Source organism: Hydra vulgaris, chromosome 11 (genome assembly GCF_038396675.1).
Source record: "Hydra vulgaris chromosome 11, alternate assembly HydraT2T_AEP".
Taxonomy (NCBI): Eukaryota; Metazoa; Cnidaria; class Hydrozoa; order Anthoathecata; family Hydridae; genus Hydra; species Hydra vulgaris.
In genome coordinates this window covers 897,973-919,314 of record NC_088930.1, presented here as the reverse complement: position 1 = coordinate 919,314, position 21,342 = coordinate 897,973, and the positions used below count along the sequence as shown (strand labels likewise).

Here is a 21,342-nt window from a genome sequence, read left to right as displayed (position 1 = left end):
ATGCATCTGGAAACTTCTGGATACTTCCTTTAATTATTAAAAAATTTCCGTGACGTTGACACGGACCAGACTTAAGAAAATGAAACAAACCAAAAAAGTTGCACTTGTTTTGTCCGCTGCAAAATGGCACTTGTCAACGAAATTCTGCCTGTGTGCTGTCACCTGTCAGCTGATTGCTCATGTCATGGCATGCTATGACTCCAGACTCCTGAACTGTTTGCTGTGGTAGCATTGTTCGTTTCGTTTTTAAGACGTGTAAAATTAGGAACACTTTTTAGCATTGTTCGATGTTGGTTGCAAATGTTTTGTCCAATACTGTATATACATGCATGTAATACTATGACAAATGTCCCTAATAAGTTAACTATATATATAAATATCAAGAAATCAAGTTAATTCATAAAACTTTATAATCGAGTGGTATTTTATTCTTTATTCTTCGTCCACGACTTGATAATCGAATTCTCTGATCTTCTTTTGTATTTTCAACTAAAATGTTCTCCTCAATTATTTTATTATTCTAGCTCTCCAACTCCAATGACATTGTACCACTATTGCATTCTTTAAACGAAAGAGGTATTCGAAGAATGCAAGAGTAGTACAGTGTCATTGGAGTTGGAGAGCGAGTAGTAAAGTTAAGATACCTTTATAAATGTGCTCATTCGACTTATAACATTTCTTTATCAACAGTTTTATATATTTTACAGTTTTCTCTGCTGAACCGTTTGATTGTGCATAGTGTGAACTACTTTTTATGCGCTTAAATTGCCACTGTTGAGAGAATTGACGAAACACTTTCGAACTATATTGTGTACCATTATCTGAAACTAACTCCTCAGGGATACTATTTCTAGAAAAAGATTCTTTGTATGCTTGTATAACATTTGCTGATCCAGTACTTGAAAGCAGAAACACCTCAGTCCACAAGCTATAATAATTGACAATACTTGAATAGTTTTTATTAGTCTACTGAAACAAATCAGTTTCAAGTTTTTGCCATGGCCGTGTTGGGACATCAGGAGTTAATAGACATTCTTTCGGCTTTGATGGGAGATACTTCATACATGCCTCACACTTTCGAAATAACTGTTTAACTTGGTTATTTATACACACTACCTTGTAAACTAACTAAATACAAAGAATATAGTATAACATATCGAGGGCCTAAGGTATGGAACAGTTTTAAAAATAACCACATCAGTATGGTAAAAACAGTAAATTCGTTTAAGTTTTATATAAAAAAAGAAATTTTGAAATCAAATGACAGCTTTGAAACCTAACATATACACTATCGTTTTTTAACCTAATTTTTTGATATATTCAAATTTATTCCTTTTATTGTCTTTTTTTCGTTTTTTTTTAAAAAAATTTTTTTACGGAGTTTTATCATTTTTTTAATATTTTAACGGAGTTTTTTTTTTTATTCTATTTTTGTTTTATTTTATTATAATAACTTTATTTTCTTGGGACTTGTTAAAGCTCACATTGGGGCTCTATGAAAAATTGTGGTGACTCTGGTCATCCATATCTCCTTTGAGCCCCTGTCTGTTTATATAAATATATATATTTTCTTTTTTTTAAGGAATAATTTTTTTATATTATTGTATGAACAGCAATATATATATATATATATATATATATATATATATATATATATATATATATATATATATATATATAAAAGTTACCTTCATGCAATTTTGAAAGAATTTTATTTCGCATACTAACATGGATTATTATTTTATTTTGATATAATAAGAGTCCATTAATTTTAACTATTTCATCTTTAAAATTCCAATAAAGTAGTAGAATCGTCGGAGAGTATTTTTTGGAATTTGGCTATCCAGAAATAATACTTTCTTACAATTGGTTTAAAAGTTCATCTTCTGCAGTTTTTTGATTAATTTTTTCTAAGCGACTCTATGTAGCAGGCAAACTTTTTATTATTGAATTAACATACACATTAAGATTATTGTCTGCAGTCTTATCTTCTTTTGTAGGATTAGATACAGATGCATGAGATATTGCATCTGCATCAGTAATAGACTTGCCCGCAACATGCTCTGCAGTAAATGAAAATTTTAATAACTTAATTCTTAAACGTTGAATTCTTGGAGACATATCAATAGGCGAACGATAATTTAATACTAGCATTAATGGTTTGTGATCTGTTTCTAATATAAAATTTGGCGAACCATACAAATATTTTGACATGCGTGTGCACCCCCATGTTACTAATAAAATTTCCATTTCGATTGGATAATAATTTTTTTCAGTCGTCGTAAGAAATCTAGATGCACAATCAATTGGTTTGTATACACCATTATAATTCTGGTAAACTATTACACTCAGTTCATTTAATAAACTTCCATTTGTTCTTACTTTTACAGTTTTTTTAACATCGTAATGTGCCAAAATAGGTGGATTGGTTAAACTATTTTTTATCTCATTGACTGCTCTAGTATGATTTTAGGTCCAAAACCATGCTGATCTTGAACTCAAAAGATCTCGCAAGAATTCAGCTACTTTAGCAAGTGATGGATTGAATTTTGCTAAGTGCTGGGCCATTCTAAGAAAACTACGTAAAGACGTAATATTTGTTGGTTTTGGAAAAATTTTATTGCTTTAACTTTTTTGGTCAATGGTTTTACTCTCTCTGCTGAAATTTTATGGCATAAAAGATCCACATCTCTTTGTTCAAATAAACATTTCTCTACATTAAGGGTAACTTTTTTTTTAGCGAGTCCATTCAGCAATGCTACAAAGTTTTTGTTATATTCCATATCTGTATTTCCAAAAACTAAAAAATTATCCAAATTTTTAATCACTCCTTTTAGACCATCAATAACTTGATCCATTTTTTTTCCGAAAATTTCAGAGAGTGACGGTCGGCAGTTCATAGAACTTACGCTTGGTGTCTTCGTTTAAATGTGTTTAATCAATACAGATACGAAGTAGTCCATTTAGTTTTTTACTATTTTGGTAACACTCATCTCTTTCATACGCTCTAGCTCTAGCATCAACGGTTCTAGTAGTGGGAACGCTACTCGTCGTGGCGCTCCAATGTGGTATGCTGTTGTATTTTTTTGCATTGTTATATATATATATATATATATATATATATATATATATATATATATATATATATATATATATATAATTAGTAAAAAACACTTATCTAACTTTTATCTTCGACTTGAAGTTTCACCATTGCTGGATCATCAGGAAGAGTTCCTGATGATCCAGGAACTCTTCCTGATGATCCAGCAATGGTGAAACTTCAAGTCGAAGATAAAAGTTAGATAAGTGTTTTTTACTAATTAATTATTTCTCTGTTCTTTAAGAGCATTGAACACTCTATTTGTAAAATACACTAACATAATATATATATATATATATATATATATATATATATATATATATATATATATATACATGATATTATTCATATATATATATATATATTCATATATATATATACATGAATAATAATATGACACAGTAATAATAAGTATGTGTACAATAATCGTAATGAAAAAAATAAAAATAATAATGAATATTATAATGTTAGTTATTGGCATAAAATTATTTATAATAATAAGTTAATGATTTATATGGATAATGTCTCTCATAGAGAAATCTTATCAAAGGAGTGACACCAATTTTTAAAAATAATATAAGTAATATTAAGCAAAGGCATACATTAAAATACATCGACCGTAAACACATAGATTAAAGCTCATAGAACATACATTAAAAATAAACATGTTGAAATCATAGTTTGCAGATTATAATGTTAAAAAAAGGATGATAAATAAACAAACAAAAGTATTGATAATAATTGCAGTAATAACGAAAGGAAAATTAAAGGAATATTTTAATAGTAAAAATAATAATGTCAATAGTTAGAATAAAATATTTTTCAGAATTTTTTTAAATTGAAAAATGTAGTTTTTTGGACTCATTCAAAATGCACACAAGGCTCCTGTTCCATTCACAGACGCAATGATAAACAAAAGAATGTTTGCCATACTTCAGGGTTTTAAAAAATAGTACATTTAGTTTTCCATTGTATATTTTTTAAGAAGAATAGGAGTGTACTAGTCTACTTTCTCTGAACAAGTTTGTAATGGAAGATGGTAAATTTTTGTTTAAGGAGTCAAAAACAAAAAGAAGATTAGCATACTTTACTAGCGCTGAAAATGTTGGAATGTTGAGTTTTTTGAGGGACTTTGATGTATCTGATTTAATTGGTAGAAGATTTGCTAATTTAATGGATGACGCTGAGATGGTAGCAAGTTGTTAATGCAATGGTTTTCAACTCGACCCCAAACTTGACAACAACAGCTAAGATAAGATAAAAATAATGCATAGTAAATATTTTTATGTGTAACTTTATTGACATAATGACGAACTGTTGAAAGCATTCCGTTGGCTCAAGATCGAGTTTCTTGCTTAGTTCATCAATGTGAAAGTTCCATGAAAGATTGTAGTCAATTATCACACCAAGATGTTTAATAACTCTTGAAGGATATAGCCCTTTTATTATTAGTTTTGATTTTAATTTCAGTATTTTTAAAGAAATGGTTTTGTTCGGAGATGAAACTAATCTCCGAACAAAACCATTTATTCGGAGATTAGTTTCATCTCAACACCAAAAAAACTTAATTCAGTTTTTTTGGTGTTGAGACATACTAGGTTAGCATTTAACCAGTAAACTATACTTTTTAGATCCGAATATACATTTTTACATAAAGAATGATACAATTGATTAATTTGCAAGAGATTTTTATCATCAGCAAACAGATGACCTGACGAAAAGTCAACTGAGTTAGCTAGGTCGTGCTGTCATATTGACGGCCCAAATAGGCGAGCACAAAAAAAAGAAGCGATTTTAGCAAATGCTAATTTAGCAATCAGTTGTATATATAGTTTCCATGAGAGGTCACTAGTAAACGATAATCCAAGAAGACGTAAAGAAGAAGATTCATTGAGAGGGTTGCTGTTCATGAATAAAGGAATATCGACAGTATTGCGTCAATTTTTGCAGAAAATAAATGAGTTTTGTTAAAGTTTAAAAAAACTCATTTATTTTCTAAAATATAGAAAGAAACGATGTGATAAAAAGCCACTGAGAGACCCATTTTTACCGAAAAGATATCAAATTCAAGATTGGCTGCCGGTTCTAAAAAATCGAAAGAAAAGACTTTTTGTAAAAAAAGGAGTTTAAAGTTGGGTCATCAGTAAAATAAGCTACTTTAGACGTAAGGTTGTCGAGAAGATGATTAATATAGATTCGAAATAAAAGGATAGGATATTGAGGTAACAAAAATAAGGATAAAATATTGAGGTACCCTCGAAGTTACTGGAAATAAAGAAGAGTGTTGGTCTTCAAGGATGACTGATGATGATAAAGCGGTTAGACAAAAGCGATTTGATAATTTCAAAAACTTTTTTAAATATGATACTTAGATATAATATGAAACAGGCATGCGGAGAAGACCAGCATGCCTAACTATGTCGAAAGCCTTAGATATGTCAAGAGCAATAGCCTTAGCGTCTCCGCCTCTATCTAATGCACGATAAAATATTTCAGCCACAGCAGTTAGCAAGTCAGCTGAAGAGGAGAGGATCGAATACCGTATTGATTGTCAGACAGTAAATTATTTGACTCAAGATGGGGTGTGAGAAATATTTTGATCAAGGAATCAAATACTTTGTTAATAACAGAAATAAGACTGATTGGACAATAATTGGAGGTGTCAGAATATTCTCCGGAGTTGTTCAAAATTAGAACAACAGATGCCATTTTCCAGCAGTCAGGAAAATAAGACTCAGTCAAACACAAATAGTGTATAAAATAAGTTAACGTTAACAAAAGTGCATTCTTGCACTTATGTTAACGTCTTCTTAACTGACTTCATAGCTAGGATTTTCCTCATAGCTGAAATTTTACTTAGCAATGGTATCAGTATTGTCTTTTTTTTACAACTCATAAATCCTTTAAATCTGATTATAAATAACAGTAACTAATTAAAAAAAAAAATAACTTTAAAGTAACACTTACCATTTGTACAATTACAATGATAGTTTTTTAACACTCCGCATGTGTCAACGCATTTACATTCACCACACAATTTTTTAGGATTCAATCTTTTACAATGCTCACTGCAAAACTCCTAATAAAAATGTTTATAAAATATTTTTATGTAAGAATTACAAATAAAGTTACATCTTATCAGTTGTCATCTAATCAAGATATATACTATGCAGTTATACAGTTCATAGAAGCATTCATGCAGGGCTAAAATTAATGCTTAATTCAAAAATAAATTAAATTCGACTGCCGACTATATTGACTGACATATTTTTTAAATTCGACCAAAATCGACGAAAACAATTTTAAAATCTATTAAGTCGACTAAAGTCGACTAAAAGTCGATTTAGTCGAATAATGAAAATATATATATTTTTTTCGAAAACAATTGTAATAAAAAAAATAATTTATATTCGTTTTTTATTTTTCAATATTACTTCATTAAAAAAATAGCTGAGCCAATGAAAGAGAGCAGAGGGACTTCAACAACAATCCAACCCAGTGAACACACAAACGCCTATTGAATGTCAAAACAACGTTTCGATAAAACGTTTAGAATTTCATTATCCGTTCAGAATGAAATCCATATTAACACGTAGAACAAGGGATCCATAAAGTACGTACGCTCGGAGAGGAAGAGGGGGTCTGCAGATGGCGTATATGAGATGGGAGGGCAGTGGGTTGAGTATATATGAAAGGAGACTCTAAATTTAAAAAAATATCATAAAGTATTAGATAAATAGGTTAAAAGCGTAGGTACTTTTAGGGAGGTGGAGGGTACTCAAAAAAGCGTATTGCAAAATGTGAAAGGGGGGGGGGGGGTTGACGATAAAAAAGCATACGTACTTTATGGACGACCCCCAAACGTCTATAAAGCATCTATACTTAAACGTATTTTAAACGCCTATTGTAGAATTATTATACGTATATAAAGCGTTTAGATTTTGTCTAATTTACATTAAAATCAAGTCTAATTAACCTATATAAAGCGTTTAGATTTAATCTAAGTAAACGTATATTAAACTTTAAGATCTTGTCTTTATTTTCTTTTATTAATTATAGTAATTTTAATTTATTTAAGTTTTAAAACTAATATAAAATAAAATTACGTTATAACTTTTTAACTTTATATAAGTAATAAGAGCTATATAGATCTTGAAATTTATAAATAAGATATGGTTTTAAAAGTAATGAAGTTTTTAAATAAGATAGGGGAGACCGGGACTAGTTGGCTCGGTTTTTATTCTATGAGCTCTGTAGCCCTAACAGTACATTTTTTTTTAAATATTAAAGTGTAGTCTTAAAGATTATGGATTAGGGTATCTTATGAAATTTGCATTCATTTACAAAAAAAAATTCTTTTGGCCTTTCCGGGCCCTCAAAAAAAAAAAAAAAATTTGCGCCAACTTACCCCACCACGGGGTAAGTTGGCGCAAACTATAAAAATGATTATTAATGCACTATTAAGTGCAAAATTAATAGAAATTTTTTTAAAATTAATTTTTGCAACAATTTTATCCCAAAATTTAATATTACTTTTAGCTGGTACCAAATATTTGTCCGTATAAAAGCCAAACAGTAGCCCACCTTTTATCTGTGGAAAAAAAAACTAAAAAAATTTTTTTTTAAATTTTTTTGTAAGAATAAATATTTTCAATATTGTTAAAAATTAAAAAAAAAATAATAATAATTTTATAAAAATATTTATTTTTTTCCATAGTAAATGCTATGAGCCAACTTACCCCGTGAAAAATTTGTCAACTTACCCCGAAAGCTTTTTTTTTAATAAACAGTCTATAGATCCTGAAAAACGGCAGCTTTGAAAAAAACGTCTGACTGGATATAGTAAACCAATTGTGACTGGAACTTTTACAATAATTTTTTTTTCATACGACTAACTATTTTCTTTGTAAAGTAAAAAGGAAGCGATGTTCTAAAAGTTACGTTTTTGTCCAAAAAACGCATAAATCTCAATATCTTCCATGCGCATGCGCAAATCCTGACAATACTACAGTGAATGATATAATGGTCAATAAGGAAGTTTCTGAGTAATTTTTGTCACTTTCTGATGAAAGGCTGTAAAGATAAACGCAGTTTGTCAACTACCCCTGCGGCCAACTAGCCCCGGTCTCCCTTACAGTATAAAAGACCTGGTCTTACTTTTTTAATTTTTTTAACTATTATAATATGTTTATAAACTTTTATACTATACTACTTATACTATACTTGTATTTTATAAAACTATATATAAAGTTATAAACTTATATAAAACGTTTTCATATAGTGGAGATTTAGAGAAAAAATGTTTGTACACTATACTTGTTTATGCTTCAATAATTAAGTCAAAGATTACTAATAAAATTAATAAACTCATAAACAAATATTTTGGATCACTGTTTTCTCTGGTTTATGCATTATCAAAAATCTTCCTAGAATACCGTCTACCGCTTGTTCATCATGCACCTGCTTGTGCAACATCATATTCTTCATTCGTATCCTGATCGTCTAAATTCGTAACCTGACTTGTAACTGCAAAAAACTAGGGTAAAGTAGTTAGTGTTTTAAATGTAAATTCATAAACCAATCTTGGAATAACACAGAACAACTATACATATAGAGGATTTTCTGAATGGAAGTTTCCAAAATTTCCTGTACCACCCATGTTTAATTTTGATATTAAAAAATTAGTAAAGTTGCAACATATGCAGTGTTTTTTACCAGCTCTGTTCCACCAATTTTCTTTAGCAAATGTAACTAAATTAAGCTAAAACGCATCTAAAATAAAAAAGTTAATACTTAGTTATTAAACCACTTGATTATTGCAAAGATGAATGCCTATTGTTTCACAATCATACTAGCGTTTTTAAAATGAATTTAAACTGTTTATAAAACTTACAAAAAAAGTTCTTGCAGCAGGACTTTTATAACGAGAGACCAGCAACTCATATTTTTTAACTGTGTCAATGTCGCAATCTATAATTTCTAAAACGTCAGAGTCCATTGATTTGTTGGGATTTAGGAAAAAAGCTTTTTAACTTCCATGAATTAAAATGGTCCACCCGACACTCGTTTATTATTTATTTATCAGTCGTTTGCTTTTTGTTGTTGGAAGGAAATGAATCTTGAAAATGCATTATTTTTATTAGTCTTATTTAATTATTAAGCCAATAAACAAAAATTTTTTCATAAGTTTTTTATTTCGTTTTAATTATGCCTATTTAAACCGCGTTACTTAAGTTATTAAGTGATCTTCTGACTATATTACTACATTATAATATAATAAACGTTTATTAAATGGCGATCAAACGTTTAGAATAATGACTTATTATCGTCAATATTTAAACGTTTGATCGACGTTTAATAAACGTTTATATTAAAATATTTAAAGCGTAGATTTTAAATCTATAAATGTTAACGTTTAATTTGATTAAGTTTAAGATGCACAATCCAGTGCTTATGCGACCACAAACATAATCTTTGTGTCAAAAATGGACAATCAATTCAAATTGGCTAGATGAAGAATTGAGTGATTTTGAATCAGACTCGGATGAACCGGAAATAGCACAGCCCCTGACAATCTGAAAAGACCTCAATCTACTTTAGATCTCACCGACGCTTTTAGCGAAGACTATAGATAGATATTTGGAAGAAGCACCTTTCCTCAATCTCCAGATGGCAGCAAATTGTCTTTTCAATAAAAACGCTAATGATGTTGTTACCTTTGGCTTAGACGATACAACTAAAGCTGCCGGCTGTATTAGAATACTTCTCATTCAAAATATATCTCTGTAATATTTTTATTATAATATTTTTGTAGTCAAATGAGTTTAATATGTTTTAATTTATGTTATAATTTTTCGTTCGATTTTATGTTCAGTTTTTTTGTAATTGTAGCTTGTAAATGTAGCATACTTGTTATTTTTGACAATGTTGCTTTAATGTTAATTTAATTTATGTTTTTGACAATTTGATTAAGTTTCTTTGTCATTTATGAGTGTCCACACTAGATATTTTAGTTTTATTAGAGAAGAAAATTTTGTGCAACGCAAAAACAGGGAATGTCATTTTTGGACAAGGGTGACATAACGATTTCTAAAATCCAAACAATACATTAAAAACTTTTTATTTAAACTTATTTCAAACCTTGTCTGGATACTGATTACGGACAAACAAACAAAAAACTAATGTACCCTTCATTGACAGGTAGCAGAAGTCTTAAAAACTTGATTTTTAGTTTTCTCAGTTTGCGAAAAATTGACATTCCCTGTTTTTCCCTTGCACCCTTCATATATATGTATATATATATATATATATGTGTGTGTGTGTGTGTGTGTGTGTGTGTGTGTGTGTATGTGTGTGTGTGTGTGAGTGTCTGTGTGTGTGTATGTGTGTGTCTGTGTGTGTGTGTATTTATAAATATGTGTGTGTGTGTGCATATATATCGTGTATATATCGGATCTAGGAATCAACATATTAGGCGGCCGGGTAAAGAGAAGTATTATATTAATATTACGATACAATTTACATTTTAAAATTCCATTGGGCATTTTTTATTATTCACGGTTTTGGCGTTGCTGAACTACGATAAGCGCGGGAGTATAACAAACTATTATTAGCTATAATGGCTTTTTCATTTAAAAAGTAAGTTTTAGCTTTTTCCAAGCCTAAAGTAGTATGGAACTATATGGTCAAATCACCTGAATTTTAAAAAGAATAGTTGAACAAGCCGATATATTGTTCTTCAAGTGCCTTATTTATGATGTCTGGCATTTGTTATATTGTACGAATGGCTTTAGAACAAAACGGTGTAGTTTTATTAAATAAAATTTAAATTGTCTTATGAAGTAATTTATTTATGTTTTCTATATAAAGAAAACCTGCATTCATCTCAAACAAAATTTCTGTTCAGAAATAATATCAAATACTTGAAATTTGATAAACTAGTACCCATTTAGAAAGCTATTAGCCGTTTGAGGATCCTCCATAGATTACGTAACGCAAACTTTCACAATAAACAAAACAAAAAAGATCTAAAGTTTTCCCTCGCAGAGTCTTAAATTTAAATAAAAAATTAAAATCATTAAGCTTAATTATTATTACTTAATTTTATTTAACACCCAACACTAACACACTATCTTTTCATACACCCTGACAAATGTAATTTATAAGGTAAAAAGAAAAATAAGAAAGTTATTTCCGGTGATTTTTACTTCAGAATTTTTTTTTCAAGAATATCTTTGAAAATTCCTCTTTGCTCTTTTGCATTCCAGCACTCTATCGCATATTTCAATGTTTGTTCAACATCGGAAGGAATTTCACTTTTGAAAGGTGCAATTTTTACCTTCTTTTTATTTTGAATCAAATTTTTAAAATCTAACATCTGAAAACGGCATAGTTCCCGGACATCATCAACAAACAAATGTTGAAACAAAGGGCATCCCAGCTGTGTACAGATAATGTCTGCAGTTGATCTATTACTCAGAAGACGAAGGAACAAGTTTAATTTATTTTGTCTAATACTTTCCAAAATTTCCTAGATTCCAAATAGATTACCAGCATAGTTCCTACTGTGTTTTGAAACATTCAAAAACGACTTTAGCGCACTCCTTCCAATTATATCAAGTTTTTTCATCAAAACAGAATTATTTCCACATAGCTCCATACCATAAGTTAAAGTAGAGACTGCCAATGATTTATATATATAGGAAATAGAATTTGGGTGGGTAAAAAAGATTCCAGATTGAATAAGAGTTTGAACAACAGCTCTAAAGTTGGAGATTTTTTCATCATCATTTGTATGACTGATTGAGGCAAAAAATTGAATGTTCGGTATCCCATGTGAATCCCAAATGCCTAAATTTATTCTAAAGGTTTTTGTTATTACCAGAAATTGTTATCGTATTGGTTTGCATTTGTGCTTTACCTGAAATCAAGAACTCAGTTTTTCCGGCATTTAGTTTAATACAATTAATATTACAGCAAATGTTGCATGTTTTTATAAGCTTTTTGAGACCAGAGAGGGTAGAACTTAAAAGTATGATATCATCCGCATAATGAAAATCGCCTCGTAAAAGAGCTTAATATTTCCTACTTCTGCTTTTCAAATATATTTTGCATTGCGTAATTTATGGACAATCCCTTACAATGCATTATTTACTTTATGCTATTATGCAATAAAACAACAAATTATCTTCATTGAAGATAATTTGTTGCTTTAGCTGCAGTTTTATGAACTTTCAAAAAGTAAACCATAATTTGTTACATTATAAAATCTCTTTTTGTTACATTATAAAAACATTTGCCTGGCTTATTGAATTACAAACTGGTGGCATAGTTTTGTGATCATGCTGCTGTTATGTTTGTATATGTAAACATATATATATATATATATTTTATATAGATATATATTTTTTATATAATAATAAAATATATATATATATACATATAAAAGATATATATATATAAATTTGTAAAATCCACTAACCTAATTTACATATATATATATATATATATATATATATATATATATATATATATATATATATATATATATATATATATATATATATATATATATATATATATATATATATATATATATATATATATATATATATATATATATATATATATATATATATATATCACAACAGCAAAATTACAAAACTATGCTAGTAGTTTGCAATTTACTAAGACAAGCATACATTTTTGTAGTATTATTATAAAAACATGCTTGTCTGAGTAAAGTACACACTGCTAGCACAGTTTTGTAATACTGCTGATGTGATGCTTTTAAATATAAACGTATACTTTTTTTAAATATAGATTTTGCATGGTGTCTATTTTAATATAAGCAACACTTTTTCCAGAAAAAATACAACTGATTGATGTTGCCTAAAGTTTGATGCTTTGCAATAACTGTCAGTTATATATGTTTCTTATTAATTAGGCTTATTTTATTTAAGTTATACAGTTGATGGTTGGCGCCAAAATTTAGAAGTTTTAAGCACCGTCTTAGAGTTAAGCTTCTTAATGTGTTACCTACCCGTCTATAAGTTATTCATAATGTTTTACCTACGATTTAACTTTATTTATTAAGAAAAACAAACTAAAGGATTGTAGAGTTTGTCTTTAATTGTTTTGTTTTATTTTTTGAATTTATTTTAGATCAAATCTTTCAACTTCCTCTATAGTTTGGTTTTGTTAACTATTGTTTAAAAGTATTTGTTAGTTTGTGTTTGACGGGTTCTTACCTCAAAAGAACTGTATGTCAATGCGACGTTTTATTCCAACATCCAAAATTTAATGGTATAATTAGCAGTGGCAGGTAAAAATTTTCTTTTAATAACATTTTTAAAATCACATATTTAAATCTGTTATTTATCTGAAAATGTGGCTTAGTAGTGTATATTTTTTCAAATTTGCATATTTTTTTATGGAGTTACATTGCCAGTGCTATAGCCCTGGGCCCTAAAAATTTGGAGGCTTAAGTTCATAGAAAAATATGTTTTTAAAAGAAACTTTCCACGGTTAATCAAAACCTTTTGATTAATCATGAAAAGAAGCCTCCTGCTTTAAAACAGCCCTGGGCAAAAAGTCTTGATTCACCACTTTACACTGCCATAATATATTTATCTTATATGTAATCTAGGAATAAAAATGTGCAGGGAAAGCAGTTTGCTAATTGATGGTGTATTTTTCTGTTAAATGCTTTCAATCGTTCTGCATAAAAATTGTACACATGATTAGGATTGAACCTTGACGTGGTTCATGTGCTTTAAACAAATTCCTTCCAAACAGATACTCTTTCAACTTCTATTCTGTGGAGGTGGAGCATCAGCATATAATTTGAATTTAGTTTATACTCAATAAATACAAATTTGACTGTACTATTTGTGTTCAGAAAGTAGTAATCAATTCAGGCTACAAGACTCATCTTAAAATTATTTTTGAATATTAAAATTGTTTTGTTTAATTTAAGTAGTGTACACTGTGGATTGCTAAAATGAGATATAGGTATAATTTCAATTTAAATTTATGGATATTTTTTTACAGAAAAAATAATAATCCAAATTTAGTAAGGATTTTTAACATAATACGTTAAAAATCCTTACTAAATTTGGGGTATTATTTTTTGAATAAAATTTTTTTAATTATATATTATATAATTAAAAATTTTATTCAGTTATAACTTACTTTAACCGTTAGTTAACCGAATTTGAATAATTTGGATATAAGAAGAAGCTCACTTTTTACTTGGTTCCGATTGAAATCTCCAATGTCAGATTCTAAAACCTTAAGTTCCTTTGATATTAATGGTCTTATAATTGGCTTTCAAAAACATTTTTCAACGTTTATAAACTACTTGATACTGGTTTTTTGAATTGATCTTCTAATCTTCCAGACATTGCCAACCGTTATCTTGCTCTCAAATATTCATATTTTTACTTCCAGTAACTTCTAACTCTAATAATGGTTGCACGCAGCCTTCTATAAAATGAAGACGTTGAAAAAAAAAAAAGAAAAAAAAAAGGATTTTAAAATATATTAGCCTAAAATAATCATCGACTGTTTCTGGGTAATAGAATTCGCTTTTTTGTTCTTCATAACCAATAACGTATTAAAATATGGAATAATTCAACGTTTTTCGTTTTATCGGCAAGGTATGTTTTTTAATTGACTTAATTGAGTTTTTTTAAATACCGCGAAAAGCAAATGGAAGTCGCCATTGTTTTTCATATTTTTGTTGTATCAATCACTAAATATGAAGATTTTTTTCAGCTGGTTGCCAACATTTTTGTCAATTGAAGGTTTTGACAAGTTATCAGTCATGGCGTAAAGGTTATAAGAAAGATCCCAAAAAAGAATTAAGAGGTTTTTATCAGGCTCTTGCAATCAACCATTCTTTCTTTTGTCACTTTGTCAAGTTTTTTTATACATTCGTCCCAAAGTTGCAAGAGTGATTCATAATAATGAACCGTTATAACTTATAACTCTCTTAATACATTCTGCCCAAACGGTCCATCTTGTTGTGAAAAGTTTCTTCAGCTTTTTGAATTCTTTAGAGCCTTGTTCCATCTCAATGTTCTCATTAATTTTTCCGAGAAAATGTTTTAGTTTTAGTGAAAACTTTACAAGTAGGCATATTTCTCCGCAACATTCTCAAAATGTCACATTTTTTAGTCACGGTTGAACTAAGAGAATGGTCATGATAGTGTATTGGAACAGCTTTTAGCTTTTCAGAAAGAATTTTAGCTGGTACTCCGGATTTCTTCCCCGCCATATTAGATGCGCCATAGGTTTGACCACTGCAGTTATCAAAATTTTTTAGTTCTAAATGTAGTTGTAATAAAAATATAATATCTTTTTCAATATTTTTTAACTGGTAAAATCTAATAAAATCTTCAAAAGGGTTCAAATCTTTATTTACAATAAAGATTTGAACCCTTTTGAAGATTTTATGTAATCAATAAAAACGATAGCTGTTTTTATTGATTACATCAGTAACTTCATGGGCAATAACGGAAAAAACTTGCACTTTCAGATGGGTAATAAATTTTCTTGTAATGTTATAGTACCTAATATATTCGAAATCTCATTTTGCATATCATTATGAAAACACTTGCAACTAAGATCTAATAGCATAAGTACTAAATGACTTTCAAAAGATATTTTCATTATATAACTCTCCTATCGGAAATCTGCTTATCCATTAACTCCGCAATATCTTGATATTGGACAACATTAAGCTGATATAACGAGGCTGTTTTGTGACATGCCGAATATTGGTGTGTCTGAAAACATTTTAGAGAATTTTCCATGAAAAGAAACCTTGAGTAATATAAGCATCTTCTTTATTTCTCTGATCTTTCAGGTTTTCCTTTTCTATCTTAAATAACACAATAATAGCAGAAGACACTGTCTTTAAATAAAGTGCGATCATTTTAATAAAGAATTAGGGTTAAAACCTTTAAAATAGGTTAATTAATTCTTAATTAATTTGGATTTTTTAACTTGTAAGACAAATCAAAAATGTACCTTACCTTTAATTAAAATGCAACCATGGTTTTCCATGGTTGCATTTTAATTAAAGGTAAGGTACATTTTTGATTTGAACTTTTTGAACTCCTTGAACTTTTTGTTGGCATAAACAATTGTGGCCTCCAATTTTTGTTTTGGGGAAAATATAATGCTTGGAAACATAATTCTATATATATATATATATATATATATATATATATATATATATATATATATATATATATATATATATGTATATATATATATATATATATATATATATATATATATATATATATATATATATATATATATATATATATATATATATATATATATATATATATAGAATTATGTTATATATATATATATATATATATATATATATATATATATATATATATATATATATATATATATATATATATATATATATTCTAAGACTTAGACTAAGCTAATGCTACATAGAATAATTAGCATTAATTTTGTTATAGTTTTATAAGTATGTATCAAACCTAAAATATTAGTTTATTAAAATATAGTTTTACGTTTATTGTGCAAATGTTGAATATATTTTAGATTGCATTGTAGAAATGATAACGATTATATATAATTTTGAAATGTTTTTTCTGCATTAAGAGTTAAAAATATATATTCTTTATACATTAATAACAGTTCAATATAAATTACAGTCAATTCTCCTAAAATTTTCCTAAAATTTTTCTTCATATGAAAATATTTAAAAAAAAACTAATTAGTGAAGAATAATGTAATGAAGATGTTTTCCGAAATAAATTGGTTAAATCTTAGTAAGGAAAATAAAAAAAAACATTTGCTTGTCAATTTTTTGAAATGATTTGATATTACAAATATTTGTACCTTATTAAAAGATAATTAAAAAAGGCCAATTAATGATAGAAATAAAACAATAAACACTAATAGACAGAAATTAAAAAATAAAAGCAAAACCTTTTTAAACCAGTTTGAAGTACAAAAAATAATATTTTATTTGTGAAATTCCCTAAGCAAAAGAAAGGTTTAATTGTTGGTTTTTCAAAATTGATAAACATTCAAAGTATGGTAGACGGAAAATGTTACACAAATAACGTAATACTTTCTTATATATTCTTTATTTGTAGTCTTTAGATTTTTAGTTTTGAAAATTAGTTGTTAATAGATTGCAAACACGTTGTATGGTAATGTATACGTTGTATATAAACTAACTCACATATAAAAGCTTCGGTCAAAGAAGGAGAAAGGGTTTATACCCTTCACACCACCTCCCCCTCTCCTCTTTCGGGATAGCCCCGTTTGTCATATATGTTTATAATTGTTAAATGTGTTTATATGTGTAACTTAAGATTGTATTTATTATATAAGGTTATATGTGTTTACAGCTTGTATATATATTTATACTATGTTGTTCCCATGTTTTCAAATTAGTGCAACTTAGCAACCTGTAGAGTAAGGTTGTTAGACTTGCCAGCCAAGCCATGTACTTACAAATATGTCCTATTTGTATATTATTGTTGTGATATTATTTTTGTGATTTGTGTTGATAGACAGCTTGGCTTACCTTCCCGTTGGTGACTATCGTTAAAAATGAAAAATTGGTAATGAAATTTCACGCCAAGATTTTTAAACCAATTATTTTCTACCGTTCACCTAAAATTATTGAAATGTAGAGACCATACTAGGAATAAATATAAAAAAGATAGTAATGGAACAATTCTGATCGCTTTTATGGTTGTGGACAGGTAGTTTTTTATTATCTTCATAATCATTCAATCGTATCGGCAATTGTTATTTTTAGTTAAATACAAAGTGCGCCCCAGATATGAACCGCATAACTCGAAAAACTTTTCACTAGGCTACTTGACTTATAGAATTTATTATGAAGAAATAAAGTACTTGAAAAATTGATATAATCAAAGGGTTGAAGAAATAGTTCAAGCATAATTTAAAAACAAATTGTTACAATCATAATCCTCAAAAGTTACAATTTATTCAGTGATTTTTTAATTAATAAAAGAAAATCATAAAAGTTTAAACTTTTTATTTACGGAATTTCACTTTACAAATTTTAACACATTATAAGTTTTTTAAATGGGTAGATTAAATTGTCCCTGTATTTTTTACAACAATTTTTAATACAAGTTAAAATATTTTAATACAAGTATTAGTCAAGGTAATCCATTAAACCTGTTCACAAACAGACATCAATGTATCAAATCAATGTTGTAAAAAAAGCTGCTGTTATAGTTAAAAAAAATACTGCTATTTATCCATTAGATGACTTCTTTTGTGTAAAACAGTTCATCTTTTTTAATGTTTACGTAACAAATGGATTTCTGAAAAGTGTCAAGCAACATTTTTTAACAATATTTAATGAGAAAGTAGTAGGTGCTCTGAAACTAAAAAAAACTTATGAAACATCCTCTTTTATTCACCAGGATTTAGATTGGTGGAATATTGTTAATGTTTTTGCAAAGAAGCAGAATACTAGACAAAGTAACCACAACCGATCTGTGCAAGATAAAAATTTAAAGAATCTGCAATTATTTCTAGAACAATTTAATTCTATGATATTAGGGCATGGACCCAAAAGAACTCAATGTGTTAACCATGATACCAAAAAAGTCCTTGTGCAAACCACTGAAGGGTTGATAGTTGTATGTAAGCATTAGTTTTCATTCGGTCTTTATTACATCTTGCTTCGTAAACTACAAAATAACAGAACTGAAAGATAATTTTCTGTTTACAGACAATCAACAGAGGTAAATGTTTTTATCGCAGCTGGGAACGTTTTTTCTGCTTGTAAAAAGCCTTTAACTCAATTTTCTAAAACGTTTCTAGAATTAGTCGAAATAAGACAACCCAATAAAAAAGATCACACATGTGAAGTTCCAATCAGTTTTAAAGATGTGACCTTAATTAAAACCTAAGTTTATAATGCGAGTCTTTCAGAAATTGAAGAGAGCTCTGTTGCCTATGTGGTAGGGTGGTTGGAGAAAAAATGTGAGGGTAAACTAGTTTATTATAAGGATGAACCTATACTGAGAATCTTCATTGAAGAGGTTTTGTAAGGGTATTTGACAGCTTCTCATGAGTACACTTATCAGCTAGTTAGAATTAGGTTATGCTTTGAGAAAAAAACACAGAGCATGTTGTAGAAAAAGACTTATAAACATTCTGTCTAAAATGAACACATATACTGATTTTGATGTGTCATTAAACAATCTTTTTAGGCGTTTGGCAATTGTTCTTCTGTATGGAAATGAGAATTTGGAAAAAATAATATTTATGTAAAAATAGACTTTATTAACATGTCGTTAATTTGCTTTTGGAGTTTATTATACTGACTTAATTTAATTCTTATTATACTGACTTAATTTAATTCTTTTTTAAAAAGGTTTTCTCTTTGTTATTGATTTTTACTTAGTTATTAAGTTTTTAATAATACTAATTTATATTCACTGTAAAATTATTTTAATAATATTGGTTTTACAAAACATTGTTTTGGTTAAACATAATCTTAAAAGCTTTTAGTAAGAAGTATTGAATGATCTTCGCTAGCTATGTCAGAAAATTGATTTTGCGCGTCTTGTCACAATAATAGTCCTTGTGTAAAACAAATTTAATTTAACACAGAATCGTTACAATTATTATTACAATTTATTTTAAAGAAATTTGGTTTTACCGTGTGAAGTATTTTGATATCTTATATTAAAGTATTTTACCACGTAAAACCCCTTACGACCCTTACTCGTTCTCTCCTATTCAATCGCTTAAAATTAGAAAAATATATTTATACTTTTGATTTTTCAGAAGTAATTTTTAAAATTCAGTTCTAAATTGCTCGTACTTTAGGGGTCTTTAGGGGTCTTTAGGGGTCTTTAGGAGTCTTTAGGGGTCTTTAGGGGTCTTTAGGGGTCTTTAGGGGTCTTTAGGGGTCTTTAGGGGTCTTTAGGGGTTTTTATTTTTCTGAGCTAATTTTCTTCAATGGTTTTTTTTTATTTATCGTCTAAGTTTGTTTGATAAAAATTACAATAATTGAAAATAATCAAAATACTTAATAGATTGATAAAGAGAATTACAAAAAAGCAACTTATTTATAAAAATTTGATATTTTAAGATTAAAGTGCTAACTTGTTTTAAATTCATAAATTACTTGTATTATTTAGTAGAAAATTACTCTATAATTTTTTTAAATTTAAAACAAATTAAAATAAAAAAATTTTGTTTATTTTATATAACTATTTTCTTTTTTTTTACGCTTTCATGAATTAATTTTAAAATATTTAGATTTGTTATTTGCAATTTGTAAATGAATTTATTATAAAAAGCCTTCCAAAAAAAAAGGAAGGAAAAACACATACTAACCCCTCCTTTTCTTACTAAGTACGAAATTGCGTTTGTTGAATCTTTAACTGACGAAATATTTCCGTATTTAAAAAATTGGCATGAATAGTCTTGGGTAATATTTTTCTTGAAAATCATTAAAGACTTGCAATTTTTTTTATCTAACATACAAATGCTTAAACATGTTTTAAAATCTACGTGCTCTTCTTCTTTAAAAGGTTTATTTATACCAACCACAACTTTATTTTTAAACAAGTAAAATCTTTCATTTTCTTCAAAAGTTTGATACAAGTCTGATTTTACATGATTATTACTCACAATTATCCACAATGTAACAAAATAACAAAATATTTTTATCATATTAAAGTTTTTAGAGTACTAACTTTAAAAAAAATTTTTTTTTCAAATATTAAAAAAGAAAAATCAGTTATTTAAAGTGATAGTAACCTTTTATTCTATTATTTATTATATTTATTGTTTTTGTTCTATTATTTAAAAAAAATTAAACTTTAAAAATACAACCTTTTAGCTTCAATGAATTTTACTCATAAAGATTTGAAGTTGGTGTTGTAGATAGGAATTTGTTAAGTAATTTTATATTTGTTTTACAATTAAGATCTTTGATATTGGGATAGATATTGAATTGATGTGAGTTTATTGCATCAATCTCAATAACTTTAAGTGATTGTTCGCTGAATAGTTGTAGCTCTTTTTTTGCTTCAATACTGCAAGCAAGAGTATAGAGATGCTGTACAGTATGTGAGATAGGTTTAGTTGAGTGGGACCAACCTTTTTAAGGCGCTTTAGTAAGTAGTGTACTGAATTAATAGTATTATGAACTCTTATCCATTGATCATTCCTTT

The 21,342-nt window shown here is 27.9% G+C and overlaps 1 protein-coding gene across 1 annotated transcript in view; it reads right to left on the bottom strand.

Annotated features, from left to right (window-relative positions):
• The window catches only part of LOC105843652 (uncharacterized), a 58,718-nt gene extending 37,877 nt beyond the window's left edge, over window positions 1-20,841 (bottom strand). Inside the window, exons 1-2 of the mRNA XM_065809751.1 lie at window positions 20,501-20,841; window positions 6,068-6,179 (exon numbers count right to left, since the gene is read on the bottom strand). Of these exons, the coding sequence (XP_065665823.1) occupies window positions 6,068-6,179; window positions 20,501-20,839 (451 nt within the window). The 5' untranslated portion in view covers window positions 20,840-20,841. The remainder of the gene's footprint in view (window positions 1-6,067; window positions 6,180-20,500) is intronic.
• Between the last annotated feature and the right edge of the window lie 501 nt (window positions 20,842-21,342).